At 34.4% G+C, this 19,688-nt stretch overlaps 1 protein-coding gene across 1 annotated transcript in view; it reads left to right on the top strand.

The window, feature by feature from the left end:
* LOC149803245 (substance-P receptor-like) overlaps positions 1 to 19,688 on the top strand; it is a 125,976-nt gene that overhangs the window by 102,147 nt on the left and 4,141 nt on the right. Inside the window, exon 2 of the mRNA XM_089952893.1 lies at positions 16,886 to 17,086. Within this exon, the coding sequence (XP_089809019.1) occupies positions 16,886 to 17,086 (201 nt within the window). The remainder of the gene's footprint in view (positions 1 to 16,885; positions 17,087 to 19,688) is intronic.

Below are 19,688 nucleotides of genomic sequence, written 5' to 3'. Positions count from 1 at the left end.
TGACCAATAACATGATCGTCATTTATATTAGTGATACAATCTTTTCAGTGTCCTCTCAACTAATAAAAAGATCATCATTTAATTTCCATTTTGCTAGTACATATTCGTATCCTTCATTTATCGTGTCTTTAAAAACATTTTGATAACTAGTACATTTCGTTTCTCATACACAGATATTCCTCCTTGTAAAAAAAAATATCACTCAAAATTATCTCCATTTATGTTTTCCAGTTTATACAGAGCAGGGTTATCTAAAATTACATGTCTAAACAAATTTTAAATTTCTTGAGTAAAATTAAGCAGAGAAGCCATTTGCAAATGCATATTTTTATTTTAAGTCCTAAGTCTGTCATGAAGTATTCAGCTATCAAATATCGAAATAAGTTGACGGATATGGTGAATCTATTCTTGGATTGCATGCTTGAATTGGAATAATATCTTTTGATTTGTGTCAAGAATTATTAAGTCTATCAATTAACTTAGTTGGTACATCTGTCCATGTTGTTGCGGTTTGTTTGGGGGTTTTTTGGTTTTTTGGGTGGGGGTGGGGTAGTTTTGAGTGAAATATTTTCTCACTCTTGTTTCCGACATCCTGTTAATCATTCCTTTACAGATATTTCCTTATTAGAGTAAGTGAAAACTGCTACACGTTCTCTTTATCCAATAACATGGGGTTGTAAAATGTCTTTTCTTCATCGAGGCGTATGCTTTTTGGAATGCTTTTATATATAGATCTTAGCCAGTGCATATTTGAAGTAAACATCCGTCACAGTTAAAACGTCTTTATATACATTATTGTCCTTGAGTGACTGCATATCAACAATCTATTGTACGGTACCCAATTTACATATGGTTGTGTAATGTGGACTGTAGTTGGTTTATTAAGCATTCTTTCGATTCCGTGCATTATATTTTTCTGTCTTAACAGAGGTAACTTTCACATCTCTAGAATTTAAAAGAAAAACCTAACTCTTTAATTTTTGAAACACATGAGATATGAAGATAACTTTCAGTCATATTGATCTTGAAATCAGTAGAAATTTTATTCTACTCAGGGAAGAAACACAAAATGTATTAGATACAGCTTAGTTATTAATTTTTTAACTGACACAATTAGTTTTCTAGATACGTTTCACATACCTTTATGTTACAGCTTCAATTCCTTTTAACTTTTGCCTGATCTCTATACAACGGCACGACAAAATAGAGCTTGAATCTAACACGAAAAAAACCAGATCAAAAGGGTATATGAAACTTTATTTTTTTATTGCCACTAATAAGTTAAACTTCAGAAGAAAGAAATTGCAATCTATACCTTTGAAACAATCTATTGGAGAACTGGGACTTCAGAATTATGTACAATATTATAAATGCTAAAGTTCTAGTTTTATATAAGTGTCCTGTAATTACATTATTACCAGTAGTCGTAAAAAGGGGGTGTTCAGGCCGAAAACCCTATTGTGAACTTAACGACAACATAATTCTCCCCACGCCCAAAGCCCCCTCAAGTTAGTCTAAACAACTACTAAAACAACTTTGTTGAAAAAGCAGCGACCATTCCATACTCGTCTACTCGCCGAGGACATGTCATTGAATCGTCGCCGTCGTCAAACAAAATAGGGTTTGATCCAGGAACATCCCTTAACATAAGACTACTTATATATTTTACACAAAATTGCTAGCAAATTTTTTTATCTGATGTTTCACACAAAATTGCTAGAGATTTCTTTAGATATGTCTAACGTTTCAGCTTCTGCACTAATATAACTCTCATGATGATGGCAGAACAAGTACATATTAATTTTACCGCTGATAAGACAATCAGGTTTTAACATTTTGATAAAGTTTCCATGCGAAACTATTGTCTTATTAACATAACATTTTTTTCGCTCATCATCTACTGTAATTTTGTGTATTTGTTTTGCGATACTGGATTATAAAGATTGTCAATAGTTTTAATGAGCTCTTTTGTGATCAGAGAAAGTTTATCAAATTTTCTGAATAATCGTTAAAAACAAGAGACAACTTTATCTTGTTTCTATTTGTGAAGTACGTGCTATACTTCTCGTTGTTAAGTATAAACGTCATATAATCGTCATATGTTTACCCTGGAAGAGAATTCTCTACATCTTTAACGTGGTATCTTCCACCGTAATATCTTCCTTTACATTTCATATTTCACACAAAATATTTGCTATCCTTATTTTTTAAATAAAATCGCTGGCAATTTACTGCAATAACCAATCTAAAAAGTCCACCTTGCTACTCTCAACACAATCAGACATTTTATATCCCAACACAAATGTACTAATTCCATCAGAGCATTATTTTTTATCATCGAAATTGCAAAGACCAGATTTTAAAATAACATCTGTCTCAGTTTTATTACAATTTGACTTTATTGAAGTCACTGCAACATGGCCACGAAAACCGTCTAACGCCGAATTCTGATTATCAAATCCTATTACCTTACCGACCACATTTCTTTTTATTACCTTACTCGTTTTCAAACTTTATTATCAGATAATTTAAACAATACATTTTATAATTTTCATAGAAACTTCATCTTTAAACTTTCCTATTACGTTTTTAATGTCATCGCAGTGAAATCCACTATTTGTTGCATAATCCGACAGATCAAACAGATTCCGGTGTTCAAAAAACTCTATCTTATACATCAACGAGTGAGCATCTGTATATATCAACTCTGCATCAGGCCGCTCACAACCTTAACAAATTTTAATGAAAGTCGTATATTCATGTCTTTGATATCTCAAGCACTGCCATACCAGTATAAACTGGTTTATTCAACTTTACGTTTGTCATTCTCTTATGTATAGCGACAAGATTTTCATTAAAACCTTTTATACTAGCAAAATTATCAGATGCTACAAGTTTATTACGACGTGCACTGTTATTGACTATTTCAATATTGACTCAATTTCTGATATTTTCTACGGTCTTTCCGAAGACGCTGTTGTTCACGAGCTTAAAGAAAGTTGTTTTTCTTCAAATTCTGTTGCTGCAGCTGATATTAGTCCAGAATTAGAGTCGGTATAATCTTTCATCGAACGCGAATGATTAAACTTAAACACACGTTGAAGTATTAGACAATGATAAAGCGCCTGTTTGAGATTTTATAATGTAAAATATATCTTCATTTGTCAAGAAGATTTGGTACTAGTTTTTGAACAACAGGTTTACCACTGGTGCTAGTGTTGGTCACATGGGATATTTTCAAGTTTCAGTATAAAGAGCTGATACTAATCAAATTTTATATAAATCACACAAATTTGGTTATGAGGTATTTCATGGGGCTATCCCTGTTGGTTTTGTCATTGATCATATCAACGGTATCAAAACGGATCATCGTCTCGAAAATTTTTACATTGCTAAACCAGAGGAAAATACTAGACGTGGACGAGTAGGTGGTATTAATTTCAAAAATCCTATAAAAAAATCTGTTATTTAGCATAATATATCACAGGTGAGGAAAATCATTTTCAGCAATATACGTGGCCGCAAAACATTTTAATATTCACCAAACTTCAGTCAAAGATGTCGCTTGTGGAACCACAAAATCTGCCTTCTCAAAAACGAGCGGTGATAGAATCTTCTTTCGATATTCACTTACCATTTAACATAGCGTCAATATCGCTGTTGGTCAAACAGCAGTTGACATATTTGTTTAGAGCTTCTCTGACGTACTCCAAATCTTACCAAATTTCAACATGCGATCTTGTTGAGTACTGCTGAGCAAAATAAGATAATTTTTATCGTTTTACTTCGAAGTAGGTCATCGCGTAAACATCGCCGCGAAACATGTTTCTTATAGCCTCTTCATTTTGATGTATGATTACAACGTTAGCTCGAGTAATAAACCGTTCCATGCTATTTGACTCTTTAAAATAAAACTGCTGATCACAAATCAATCTTTAGAATATCCCTAAGATTGTATCAGGTCAAGCAACTTGAGCTCATTTCATTTCATGACAGTTTGCCTGTCATATCTGACAAATATTTTCTGTTTCAAGTTCCAGTACCTCAGAATCTGTTAACAGTACATCAAACGCAGAGTAAGGATCAAATCCATTGGTAAGATTAATATGTTTGAGATCTGTTTTTGTGTTGCTCATGACAACTTTAACCGCGTCAAACAGCAGTTTCATGTTCAATAATTTAGCTCTGACAATACTCCTTATTCGTCTGGCATTTTTATTACTTCTATTAGATAACAGTTTCATTAATAATGTCGCTGATTAAATATGATATGTTTCAACGACTGTCTGATCTTCGAGATGATCTTGATCATATGACACAAAGTATACCTCAGACCGCTAGTTGTCCACTGATTAATAATGGTGATTCATACCGTGTTGCAAAAACTCTGAGTTCGATCTGGAAGCAAATTTTGTTTCCTGTACCATTTGATAAACTTACCGATGAACCTAGAATTATACCTCAACAAGAACAAGTTTATGTTCCAGCACAATCACGATATAATGTCAGCTATATCTTGCTAAAAAGACACACATTGATTTTACTGTCACAGACCAACAGATATTTTGGGAAATGCTTAAGTCGTCTATACTTATTGGACAACTCGAAGTATATGGTCGTCAAAAACATAAAATTTGATTTTATCTTTGTAAAGAGCTTGAACCTTTTGAAAGATTTAATAGAATATCGAAGACGATATATGATATCGTTTTGCAGACCCGTTAAGTGTAAGTCTGTAATGTTAAAATATGAAAAGATCTACGGTGATCTAATTGGATCGCTAGCGATCTAGTCAAAGATATTTTACTTCACTGGATGGTATCCAACTGTCCGTTAAAACTATCACCGTAACCGCGCCATTTGACCCGACTTCGATTACCACGTCTTTTTATCACTCGTTCGATAACACTGGTCAACAGTGAAATCATTACTGACTTGAAAAGGCCCTAATCTGTAGTATTTTGGTGTGCCGAACACGAATATAACCGTGAAAAATTTGTATTGGCTCTCGTTTTGAAGATATTCATATACCTCATTTTCTATGTTTCACTGTGTAAATTTCTCCAGTAGGACTGCAGCAACATCCGGAATAATGATGTAACATTGCATAATACCATCATGCTCACATCATCCACAGTTGATTGCATCATTTTCTGATGCAATGCAATACTAATGCCATGCGGCTGCTGAAGTAAGTTGACGTCAGCAGTGTACTATACATGTGTAGGCCTATTATACTAATGCCAGGCGGCTGCTGAAGCTGACGTAAGCAGTGTACTATATAAAGCCCAATCAGATAGGTTCAGCATTTAAAATATTTTAGACGTTGTGCGAGACAGTTCAAGCTACTGTTACATAAAACTTATTATTTTATCCATTTACGTACAATAAAGAACAGTAATGCCTCGAAAGTGTGTTAATACCGCGGACAATTTTTGCTATATTTGTGGGGAAGTGACATTTGCCAACCAGAAGAAAAGTATCAATTCTCAAGTGAAGAAGGCATATCATCTTTACTTCGGATGCAAGGTTGGTGACCAAGACAAGCCTTGGGCTCCGCATATATGCTGTGCTACATGTACAACACAGCTTTCACAGTGGTTGAATTGCAAAAGGTCATCAATGCCGTTTGCAGTCCCAGTGGTGTGGAGAGAGCCAAGCAACCACCTAAATGACTGTTACTTCTGCTTGGTTCCTCCTCTTTCCGGCGGAATAACGAAGCGAAAGAAGTCGAGAATAGTCTACCCAAACATTCCGTCTGCATTGAGACCAGTTCCACATGGTGAGGGACTTCCTATTCCAGAACCTCCAGCAGAATATTCTCTTGATTCATCTGACGAAGACAAAGGTGAGTCGACCTGTTCTTCTCCTGGTCCATCAGCATGCAGTGATCCAGATTTTCACTGTGGTGCATCATCAACCCCACACAGAATAACACAGGAAGAACTAAATGACCTGATTCGTGATTTGGACTTATCAAAGAACAAGGCAGAATTGCTAGGATCAAGACTCCAACAATGGAATCTTCTAGAAGAAGATGTCACAATTACTGCATATCGAAAGCGCCACCAGCAATTGGAGCCTTTCTTCAGAAAGGAAAGTAATCTGATATTCTGTTCCGATATTGAGGGCCTCATGAATGCTTTAAAAATCACTCATGACCCACAAGAATGGAGACTATTTGTGGACTCTTCGAAACTGAGTCTCAAGGCTGTGCTTTTGCACAATGGAAACATTCTTCCATCTATTCCAGTAGCGTATGCTGTCCACATGAAAGAGACATACGATAACTTAAGGCAGCTACTGAATTCCATTGAGTATAACAAGTACAGCTGGCACCTCTGTGGTGATTTGAAGGTAGTTGCCCTTTTAATGGGACTGCAGCAAGGATATACAAAATACATGTGTTTCTTATGCGAGTGGGATAGCCGAGCAAGGGAAATGCACTACATGAGGAAGGAATGGACTCACAGGCAGAATGTAGCCATTGGAGAGAAGAATATCCAACACCCAGCTCTGGTTGAGGCTCAGAAAATCTTGCTACCACCCCTTCACATCAAGCTAGGTTTGATGAAGAACTTCGTGAAAGCCATTGACCGGACTTTGCCAGCATTCCGATACCTGCATGAAAAATTCCCTCGACTCAGCGAAGCAAAGATTAAAGAGAGAGTTTTTGTGGGTCCTCAGATTCGAGAGCTTTTCAAAGATGACCGGTTCAACAACTTGCTGGAAGGTGACGCGAAACAAGCATGGAATGCTTTTCGCCTAGTTTCTACAAACTTCCTCGGAAATGTTAGGGCAGAAAACTATAAGGAACTAGTAGAAGACATGTTGATGAAGTATAAGAAACTTGGCTGCAATATGTCTCTAAAGATTCACTTCCTTCATTCCCATTTGGATTTCTTTCCTAGCAACTGTGGTATTGTTAGTGATGAACACGGCGAACGTTTTCATCAAGATATCGCAACAATGGAACAAAGATACCAGGGAAAATGGTCCACTACAATGCTGGCTGACTACTGCTGGACACTCCTCAGAGATGCTCCCGAACAGCTGTACAAGAGACAGGCGAAGAAATCTAAGATGTAGTCAATGACTTGATTTTTTATAGGTAGGCTATTACAGTTGACCTTTTACTATTGGAATGCATTTCGTTATGTAAACATTAATTTCTTGCAGATTACAAAAAAACTAGAGCCAATTTTGCAATTTGACTGTCATATTCGTGTTCAGCACATAAAAATTGATAAGAATTGACTAATTTTATTTCAGTAACATGACTTTTGTAAAAATTTGTTGTCCAGTGTAATAAATGTATCTTGTGTTGTTATTTGAAGTTCTTACTCATATAAACTTCCTATGACATCTTCGTTTGCAAGATCTTTGAGCTTGTCCGTTACCGGTATTGAAGTTAAAATCTTGTCGATGACAAAATCTTCTTCAGACCAGTTCCGGGTAAAACCTTTTTCAAATATCTTTTTCGTTGATAAAACTCGAACACGATCACAAACCTTAAACTTTTGTCTGCGACAAAATGTTCTCATTTGAAAGAACCTGATTTTGTTATAGCCTCTTGTACTGGGTTTAGTCTTATTATAACATGATACCATCGCTGGTAGATCATCAATGTATCTGTTAGTGTTTTTTGCTGTAAGCTGCTTTTCTTTTATCGTACGATTAACTCGTTCGACAACGACACTCTTTCCTAAGTTACCGGTAACATACTTTTTCTATTGTTTTGTTTCAGAAACTGCTCGAACTTTTTGCTAAAAATCTCTGATCCATGGCCGGTCCAAATCTTATATGGTTTTCGCTCCGTCTAAACAATAATGTCACTCAACGCATCTGTTATCGTCGATCCAGTTTTATCAGCAACATGAACACTAAACGCGTATTCGCTAAAGATATCAATGACGTTAAACAAATAACTTTTGTTATCATTGTACTGGGAAATGCTCTGCATATCTGCGAGATCTACCGTTTGGATGTTTTCGACTGCGTTTGCGACCACCTTCCGTCGAAGAGAATATTTTTTTAGGGTTGTGAAGCTCATGACAAGAACGCTCTGAGTTCCACTGATATTTGACGCAAGTTTATCCGGTACACCAACGCCAAGTTCATATTTTGCTCCAGTGATACCTTGAACAAACTTTGAATCAACTCGTTCTCGCATATCATCTGGTTTCATCTCTCGTAATTCGTCAAGCATAACCCGATCGCAACCTAGTTTGTCGTCGATAACAAATATTATGACGCATCACAATCGTATCAACTTGATTGAAAGGTTCTTGTCCTGGTAACGAATCGTCATTTTCGGCGAGTTGCTGATCAATTGGATAACACAGACCGGTATATGTATGTCCTGGCAATGTCCAACCTCCCTATGGTTTTAGTAATTTATCAATAATATTATGTGTATCTAATCCTGGTCCGATGACAACTATGTGATTACAACGCTAGTAATAAGCACCTATCTTATTTTTTTCCAGACACACGTCTTTGTTCAAATCATCGCAATCAAATTTCATATAGTTTTTAGTTGTTAACTTTCAGTCGATAACTTTTTCATCGGACCTTATTGTCGGAATACTAGCATTCTGGGTTTGCATCGCACAACCACCAGTGATTGTATCACCAGATTTATCTTGTTTAAGGAACGTGCTCTTTCTCTTACCATATATATCACAAATGCTTTTCAGCATTTTCGGTTATTAGCGGTTCTTTCTGTTGTTTCCTTGAGGTTATTGGTTTTGGTTCTGCATTTGAGACACTATATTGTCATTTTTATACTTGATGTCAGAGAAAATTACGATCCAAATACCGATTTACAGTTATTGCTGTACTAGGAAACGGATCAAATTGCACAATAAGCTTTAACAAATTGTTGTGTTTAGATCCGTTATCGGATCCAGATATTTGTTGAGAAACATAACGCAATAATAACCACAAGCCGTAGTTCCAACCGGTTGAAGCTGATTAGAGTTAGTTATAGTTCATTTATTTTTTTTTATTTTTTTTAAGATGTACTGTTTGATAACATCACTTGAAAGAAGGCCAAACGAATCGATAGTGTTGTTGTAAAGAGCTACACAGTGAGTTCCAGAACCGTCCTTGAAATCTTGTATTTAAAAAACACAGCTTTGATCAGCAGTTGGTGAATTATTTGCTAGTTCGTCCTTGGAAAATACTCCGATAAATTCGCTGACATCTTTAGGTTTATCAGCAATTTCAAATTTGAAAATTATTTAACGCGGACGATTTCATCTTCGTGTACCCGGTAGCATCAGTCATCCGCTGAGACTTCAACGAGTCCGTCTTCGCATTGTGTATACCTGCACTCTGCGTCCTATCCCTCACAGATTTGGTTCAAAAAATTCTAGATATCCCTGCTAGCAGCGGGCCTATGAACCCACCCCTAACAACATTGCGGTTCGTTCTTGTGGTTCTTCTTTTTATGTCATAGGAGATTTTCGTGCTCGTGTTGTCGGCAATATAATTATTGATCACATACAATTTGGATTTTATAGCGGCTTCTGATACTGCACCTGACGCTGCAGCTAATCCTAACGTTATAACATAGGTAATATCTGTTTGCTTTTAACAGCCCAATATCTAGCGGGTTTGAGTGGATCACAGACGGAGAAATATAAAACCTTTGGATTAAAATATATTGTCCAGCTGCCGTAGCAATATGGAAATTTCAGTAAATGCTAATACCTGATACATTTATAATTGGAAATTAGAAGGATCTAACAATAATACACGGGATAGCTGTACATATGATTGGGTTATTGTTTTGATGATATTTCTCAGGATAATGCTACTACTGCTTCTCCGCAATTTACACTTGATCCTACGCTGTGATTTTAAGATAATTATAATTGTTATGTATCTAAATTAATTGTTTGTCTGTTAGTTTTTAAATATTTTTATTCCACTACATGTTATTGTAATGTAATATTGCTTACTGGACTAGATGTTTTTTTCTTCAGAATTAAGTTCAGTTCTGTTTGACTTGATTGATTTTTTTATTTCATTAATGTAAATACATAGTAATAGAATATTCTGTATAGTTGGTGGCCTTAAAATAAGTGACAGTTTTGGTAAACAACGTTTTTTAATTCTTTCTCAGAGTAAGAATCATTTAGTTGAGTCAAGGTCATACCTGGACTGCTTGACGTGAGGCACGTGTTAATTCGTACACAAACATCTATTTTTTCCAGAAGGATGAACTCTTGACCCCCATCCGTGAATCTGTTTTACCTTTTAGTTTGTCATTTAACTTATATTATGATAAGAATTCTATGAGTCGTGCCTTAACACTTGAGAAGTCAAGCTGTTTTATGTCGTGTCCAGATTGGGACTGAAATTTTATTTTCTTCAAATTATTGAATTTCAAGTGATTGTTTTTCTTGGAAATACTAAAGTGTTCTGATAATTCTTGGACAAAGATATTTACCGGAATTTATATAGAATTAAACAAAGGAATACGAATTTCTGTGGCCGAGTGGTCTAAAGCGCTTTCCGTTACGGATCACTGCCATCTCACCTCTGTCTGCGTGGGTTCGAGTCTCGGATTCAGCCAATGTGGGTATGTGAGAAAGCTTGCCAGTAGCTTCTCGAGAGTCGGTGGTTCTTTCCAGGGATTTCCCGGGTTCTTCCTCCGCCATTAATACTGGCCGCCATGTATAGCCTATCGTCTGCTGAAAAATGGCGTTAAAACCTACAACAATAAGAACATCGCCTTCCATTTTGGATTTTCATCGGGATTTGAACTGTGATTTACTTATAACTTTTCGTTGATATGGCTTGTGTTTTTTATTCTTGGATTAAAAATTTGGATTTAATTCGCAATGCCGCAAGTTCTCTTTTCATATGTTTTTTAATTTGCAATCTTGGGAAAAAAATTATTAGTTACATTTTACAAAGCTTGTTGTCTTCACTCTTTAATGTTACTTATTTTAAGAGCATAGTCTTGTAACATAGTATATAATGTTTATTAATCCTCCATCGATCAGGGTTGCAGAAGAGTTTTATAATTTTACACTAAACCCGAAAACGGAGGTCAAAATAGTTGATTTTGATCAGCTAGACCTAGAGAATATGGAAGATGCAAAAGCAATAGATAGAATTGCTCCAATGAAAAAAATAATTTTTACGTTACCAGGTTTAACTAAGAACAGCGACAATTTTGCTAGGGTTTCATGAATGAAAGGCCCTCAACTGAGGTACGCGATCAGAGACTTTGATATAATTAGTAATACTGTCCTGTAAGTGACTGCGAGAAGTAGCGATAAAAGGTTGAAAAACTATTTGATAAATACACTACGCGAGCTAAATAGAGAAAATGTTTTGACTATGATTAATGTAACCTTGTAAAAATAAAATGTCATGGTGGTAAGAAACCAGAGTTAGTGCGACTAAAGAAGATTCACGACGAGCTTGACAAAACTACCTGAAACAAGGAAACACAAGTTTCTAAAAAAACACGTAAGCTCAAGGACGTATAGTATTTCGTGTACTTGGTATAGACTTTTATGATAAAAAGAAGCTGTTAGAAAGAGTAGATAACAGCACAGACACTAACATACTAACAACAGTATATCAAATTTTGATAGACTCTTTCACAAGCGGTAACGAATACTATAACGTTAATCACAGTAATGCTACACTAAATGCAGTATCAGAAATTTAGTCTAGAATTGAGTTATATGATGATGTCGAACGAGATATATTTTATCAAGAGCTTGACGATATTATAACTGTGAAATCTGGAATTGGCGAAGATTATGAAATACACAATAGTTCTATATAAAAAAAAATTGCGTTGAAAAACTTTACAAAAGAAGCTGTAAAGTTACTGACAAAAGCAAAATACACAAATATTAAAGAGCTGAATGCTGGATACCTAAATCTACCCACCAAGCTGATATTCGCGGTCTTTAAAGTTTTGAAACAGTTTATGCAATCCTCAGGCAACATTTAGTACTTAAAAATTTTAAACTGAATCGGTTATCATATGTTGTTAGTTATATCGACGCAATAGAAGATATTTATCGTGATAGAGTCAATGATATTACTGAAATGCCAACACATTTTAACCTTCCATTTACAGCCCCCTTTTTACCAGATATAAGATATGATGATATCTCATCGGAAGTGTATGATGAGTACAGAGGGTTTCTTGCCGATCCTGTCAATAAAAAATGTAGTGCTCTGATTGATAAGGTTTCAGCTGAAAATGCTTTTACTACGGATATTGAAATAATTACAGAAACAGTTTCATTAGACTTAATTAGATTTCATCTGGTCTTCAAGACAACGATAAAGACGAGCTGATCAAATGCTATAAATGTTACCATAAAAAACTTTACTTTGTCAACGAACCAGAAACTATTACAGCAGAATAGTAAGCGCGCTGAATTATATTCCAATATTACTAATAACAGTTGGAATTGCTACAGCCTGCAAAACCACAAACTCATTATTGTTAATTATGTCGGGGATAGGTATTTTTATCAACAATAAAATACGACAACAAAAATACTTCATGTAAAATAGCAATAGCGACTTACAATAAAATTCAACTTCGAACTTATCAGAGGGGTGAAAAGTTTATAATGTTTGATATGATACAGGAACTGCGAGTCAGAGACGATTTGCTCGTAGATATGATGCCGAACAGAGTTGTGAAATACGAAAAACGATACTCAGTACATTTTATGTGAAATATAAATCACAGTACGAGCTACCATATTATTAAAAAAATGGCAAAAGGTAGTACCTGACGGCCAGGTTGGATGACGTTGGATATCTCTTATCTTGGGTAATTGGTGTATTTGTTTTTCCATTGTGCGTAAACACACCCTGGTGAATCGCAAAGTGGAAAACGAGATGTTCAATTGTGCATTTGTTGGATCGCTGAGCGCGAGAATTTGCAATAAATTACACCCCCTAAGCGAACCCCGGGCGCTTTGAGGCTCGGAGGTGCCAGGCAAGTTGCACCTGGAATTAGATTTTTAACAATTTTAAAATTACACGTACAAGTAGCTCACGTCTTTGCAGTGCATCGCAGGGGCTCCCCGAATTATATTAGCTTCCGTCGCTGAACGCAAGACATTATTACTATCGCATTTTTCTGGACTAGAGCACATGAAATAGTTTCCACTAGTCATCTAACTTTTGTCCGTACGCCATACCCTCACGGCTACAGAGCTCTTATAGATATGCAGAAACTAATTTCCTTGGAGCGTGTAAGCAAACCTTTTTTTTTATTTTTTTTTATTTTTTTTTATTTATTTATTTTTTTAAAATCTCAGCGAGATATTAATAGCGCATTCATTTTATTGATCAGAAGTTTGACCTGCATGTCACAGCCAGTTCTTAATATCGGACTGGAATTGTGTTTGAATGTTAGGTATAGTAATTTTGTGTGAAATATTAGAATGCAATATATCAGTATTCTTATAAAGGGGTGTTTCTGGATCAAACATCAACGATTTAACGGCATGTCCTCGGCGAGTAAACGATTATGAAATAGACGTTATTGCCTCAACACAGTTGTTTTTGTAGTTGTTTAGGGTCTTGGGCCAGAACAACCCCTTAGTAAGATTACTTTACCATCTCGCTATTTTTGGTGAATGCATTAAATTTATTTTAAATTTATTTTATGGATTTATCCCGTTTGTTCAATTTTATTTCATAATTTCGGATATTTTATGACCTTTGACCTTTATTTCAAATGTTTGCAAATGAAAATCTGATCTCCTGTTTTGTCTCTCCATGGGGACGAAAAACTTTGATGATTTTGTCCACCTAACCCGTTTCGGGGACAGAACTTGCATAAAATTGACCAGGGATCTTGTTTCGAACGAGTCAATTACGCACTTGGCACTTGGCAATAACCCAATCTGGAGTTATGGTTATAAGTCAAGCGTCAGTGATGTGAATTTTCCCTCAAAGTATTGATGTACACCTGTGATTCACATCACTTGTAAGTTGAATCAATATCCACCCAAATCGCTTGGCATCAATTTTATGTCCTACTGATAACAAAAATCCTCTAGATACAACCGAAATAATAAATTAGTTTTGTGGCATGACTTGATCGTACAAAGATAAGTATTGGGTATCTGAAGCCAACCAATTTTCTTCGATGCTAATGATACAGTTTAAAGACAGATTTACAAAAATTAAAAAACTGCTTTCCATTCAAAGCTTATTCAATGAGTTATTTTATCTAACTTTCTTAATGCCTAGTTATGCTAATGTGATTAATGAACGAATTCAGTTTAAAATTTAAATATCTTAGTCAGAAAAATGTTTAGAAACATAATGCAGAATGCTTTCTGTTGTTTCATGAGTGCATATTAGTTACTAAAAAGGAAGAGTCATTTCAGAATCCTTTTAAGTGATTTAACCATAGATGATCATAAATGATTAAACTTGTGTTTCTCTGCATTGTGTATGACACACAAAATACTATCAAATTATTGTTTAAATTTAGATATGCGTTGTACTTTCTTCATCATATCGCTAATTATAGCTTCATGGAATCCAATATAAACGATTGGCCATTATTCACCCTCCCCCCCCCCCCCCATTTTCATAAAAACTCTACGGAACACAAATGTAATATACTAGCAAACATCTTTTTAAAAAAATAACAACTTACATGAAAGCTTGTTTTGAATCTATCTTTGGTGCCTGACATTTCACTCTAAGTATCATTATGTTAACTGTATTACATCGATTATCTGGTATCACAAAACTGGTCTATTTTTGCTACTGCAGTGTCTGAATGAAATCTACTCTTGTTGTCTGTGAATGAACTGTCCGGATGAAGGTAAAATGTTTGCTCGAAGGTATGACAACTCGAGTACAGATGTTGGCCGGAAGTAACACGGATGTTTTAAATTATTAGAAGAATGTATGTCCACTGCTTACAGAGGGACTATAATCATCAACAAAATATATACGATTTGAAGCTTCTCGCTTCAAAATTATTTAAATCTGTGGAAACGAAAACAATAAGAAACCAAGACATTTTCTTCAGGTGCACATGTACAGTTCAAATGTTTCATATTATTCATGCCTGATTCATCAATGAATTAATGTAATAGATTGAAGTAGTAGGTACAAAGCATGTCTTTTCACATAAGATGCATTTGACGGGTAATACACGAGATAAAGGAGGAGAGCTACAAAGTTCGGCTCAAGGGACACAAAACGGAATATTCTATATTATTAGGTATCTGTATTAATTCCACTATATGATAAAAGTGGAATCAATAATTACCTCATTGCAGTAATGCATGTATGACCCTAACGTTGATTATTGTATGAAACGCTATTCAAAATCAAATCAAAATGTAAATATTGATATGTAAATTTTATTATTTTACACATGAATTTACAAATAAATAATTTCATTACACTTCCTAAAACCGTAGAAAGGTTAAACTAGTCACGTACGTTACCAGCAGTTTCTGCAAGAACGATATTTATCACAAGCCTGATTGAAATCGGGTTCATTTTTAAACTTCATAGTGCTGAGTACAATTCTATTCTGACAGTGCGCGTGTAGACTCAGCAACACCATACAAACTGTTTTTGACATTTGTTTAGTCTATGTACTTATGAATCAGCAGAAGATCTACTTGACGTATGTGATGTTTACTTCCCAGTACTTCAAATAATTACCCCTCTACATCTAGTGAGATTTCAGTAATTCACACGTGTACTTCTCACATTCTCTTACATTATCATGGATTTTCATTTTGTTACTTCCATATTAACTGATCTAAATTGGCACAGACCAGATTACAACTTTAATAAAGGTTTTGATAATGGCTAATCCACCTTATGACTTTAATATGGATAGAAGAGTTCAAAACTTGTCTAACCATGTTAAAATTATTGATATGGACTAGGCCAGATTTGAGAACAAATATGCATGGACTAGATAATTCTCTGATGATGTTTTGGTTCCAGGCAAAAAGAATGAACAAATATTCATTGTTAAACTAATTTTATTTATTTGTTTACCTGAATTGCGATGTCGAATAAAACATTATTGCACATTTGCTGATGCATCCCCGACAACAATTAAAAAGCCATACGCATTTGACGCACGGCTTAAGTTTTTATTTTAACCATGTCTATTGCTGAACTGCAATTCGTATGAACACGATGTTGATCAAAGTAGAATAAAATTTCATTAAATTGATTTCGTGGTTTCAACAAACATTCGATTTGAAATTCTAAAATATAGATTAATTTTATACTTGGCATAATATTTCATAAATATACAGGTACAAAAACCTTTGATGAAATAGTTAAAAAAACTAAGGAATAAAATATTTTTAAAAAAACATAATTCAATGTCTTGTTAGTATCTCATCACAACCACTATGTTAATAACTCCATGAAATCGTTAGCCAAATGCGGAGAATAAATATTGAAAATCTAACTTAGTTACATATGGACCGTCATGCTTTTCTTCGTTGTACCATTATTTGCAATTAATTATATCTATCTATAAGCATACCTATCATCCAATACTTTCAATTTTCAGTCTACACTAGTAATGTAATAAAGAAATTTTAAAATTTGAAGTGATAATAGCCTTACATTCCCACGCTATTATTAGAAACAACAGAAATATGTAACAGTCGATTAGATAATGATGCTTACCATCTGTAATTATTTTTAAAATTGCTCCTAATGCTCTATCTTACTCTATCGCTTAAATTCCCTTAAATGGGCAATTTCTGATAGTACATTTGCAGTGTATTTGCTCGGCAGTAACTGAAGAGAATTAAGAAACTATGATGACTTACTTTTCTTTTTTAAACATTTAGCATCACTTTTACTTTCCTTACAGATTGTCAAAATGCTGGTTACTGTTGTTGCTTTATTTGCCATGTGCTGGTTGCCGCTACATACATTCTTCCTGGTGTATCACTTTAACCCCGGATTGAAGAGTGACCACCTCAACACCGCCTATATCTTCGTGCACTGGATAGCCATGTCCAATTGCTTTGTTAATCCAATTATCTATGGGTCTCTTAATGATAATTTTAGGGTATGTATGTAAGCCACTAAATATGGTTACACTTCTATACGGTAATTCTCAGATTTAGTCAATTTCTTTCTATTGAATCATTTATACTCAATCTCGTAGATTAAAAAAAATGTAACGCATTGCATAAATCTGGTTATTAAAGATTGTCTATTTGCTTTGTTCCTTTGTAAAATATTCTTTACTTATATCAATTAAGCTTTAATGATAATTACTTAAATCAGATGACTAAAACATAAATGCATTCAATTTATGAATAACATAATTACATTTGTTGGTGGGTTGTAGTTAATCCTTCATGCAATACCAGTTTGTTAATAAAAAACATTTTTTTCTATCGATTTTTGAATTTTTGCCTAATTAAAAACTTTGAAACATTTGAAATAAACTTCTACTTTTTACATTAAAATCTTAATTTTTTACCCAATTTTTCAGACGTATTAACTAATTTTGATATTTTTAAACCAATTTCACTATATAAAAAAAACCCATTATAAACAATTTTCACCCTTATCTAGCTATAAGTCTCAAAATCCTACTTCATTTTCAGTGTTTGCAGTCCAGTGTTTTTATCCATTCTTTACTCTATAAAAGCCTGCAACGTGTGCTGTGAAATGTTTGCAAAATCATTCAAATTGGGCAGTAGGTATAGCGTCATCAGAATGAACAATATTGTATTGGCATTTAATAGATAAAATTATACTTAATCAAATACATAAATATTTCATATCTACTATATGATAAGACTCCTGTCCGAATGTTCAATACGACTGCGATTACGTTTAAAGCATTTAATTCAGCAAACAACAACAGAGATATATCACACATTTGCATAATTTGTAATAACTTTACCATTACTGTAAGTACTAATTTGATGTATAAAAGTGGAAAACATCTCTTACCGTTATTGTTAACTGATCTGAGGAACATAAAGGCTGTACACCAACGTTTTGGAGAACCGACAATTCTTACAAAGCCAAATATCAGTAACAGTTGAAAGCTGAATAAAAATGTCAGCTGAAGGGCGTCCAAATCAGAGCATTTAAAACTGTCAGCTGAAGGGCGTCCAAATCAGAGCATTTAAAAATGTCAGCTGAAGGGAGTCCAAATCAGAGCATTTAATTATAGATATAATTTAGTTGTTGAAGCACTAACATAGACAATATTAACTGTTCATGGCGCCATGACAACGTTATTTCAAAAATGAATTTTACGTGAAAACGGTTATAACTCAGATGAAAACATTACATTAAGATATCCACAATATATTTCAGATCCAAATGTTAGGCTAAACAATGTAGTTTGTGGTGATGGTGTACTTTAATGCCCAGTGATATGGTGATGAACATGGGTAGTATAGTAAGCTATAATAAAACCAATTATAAAGCCACCAGCTCCATTTAAACTAGGAATGAATACTTATGTATACACTGACCTGGTAAAAGATATAAAACAGGAAGCTGATAAACAGGTTTCAACAATTCGCATAAAGGTAGACTATGAAAATGACACGGCTAATAGAAATTAGTCAAATAAGCCTACATTGTCTACCCACAACTAATATATCTCACGATTACGAAGCTAAGACCAAGTATGATATAAAGCATATAATATGCCTCATGATCACGAAGGTATGACCAAGTATAATATAAAGCATATAATATGCCTCATAATCACAAAGGTATGACCAAGTATAATATAAAGCATATAATATGCCTCATAATCACAAAGGTATGACCAAGTATAATATAAAGCATATAATATGCCTCATGATCACGAAGGTATGACCAAGTATGATATAAAGCATATAATATACCTCATGATCACGAAGGTATGACCAAGTATGATATAAAGCATATAATATGCCTCATAATCACAAAGGTATGACCAAGTATAATATAAAGCATATAATATGCCTCAATAAATACAAAGGTATGACCAAGTATAATATAAAGCATATAATATGCCTCATAATCACAAAGGTATGACCAAGTATGATATAAAGCATATAATATACCTCATGATCACGAAGGTATGACCAAGTATGATATAAAGCATATAATATGCCTCATAATCACAAAGGTATGACCAAGTATAATATAAAGCATATAATATGCCTCATGATCACGAAGGTATGACCAAGTATGATATAAAGCATATAATATGCCTCATAATCACAAAGGTATGACCAAGTATAATATAAAGCATATAATATGCCTCATGATCACGAAGCTAAGACCAAGTCTGATACAAAGCATATAATATACATCATGATCACGAAAGTATGACCAAGTATGATATAAAGCATATAATATGCCTCATGATCACGAAAGTATGACCAAGTATAATATAAAGCATATAATATGCCTCATGATCACGAAGCTAAGACCAAGTCTGATATAAAGCATATAATATACATCATGATCACGAAAGTATGACCAAGTATAATATAAAGCATATAATATACCTCATGATCACGAAGCTAAGACCAAGTCTGATATAAAGCATATAATATACCTCATGATCACGAAGCTAAGACCAAGTCTGATATAAAGCAGATAATATACCTCATGATCACGAAGCTAAGACCAAGTCTGATATAAAG

The sequence above is a fragment of the Sinohyriopsis cumingii genome, chromosome 3 (genome assembly GCF_028554795.1).
Source record: "Sinohyriopsis cumingii isolate HCF-2022 chromosome 3, ASM2855479v2, whole genome shotgun sequence".
Lineage (NCBI taxonomy): Eukaryota > Metazoa > Mollusca > Bivalvia > Unionida > Unionidae > Sinohyriopsis > Sinohyriopsis cumingii.
Note: the sequence above shows the minus strand (reverse complement) of the source record. Positions and strands in the feature narration are given on the sequence as shown.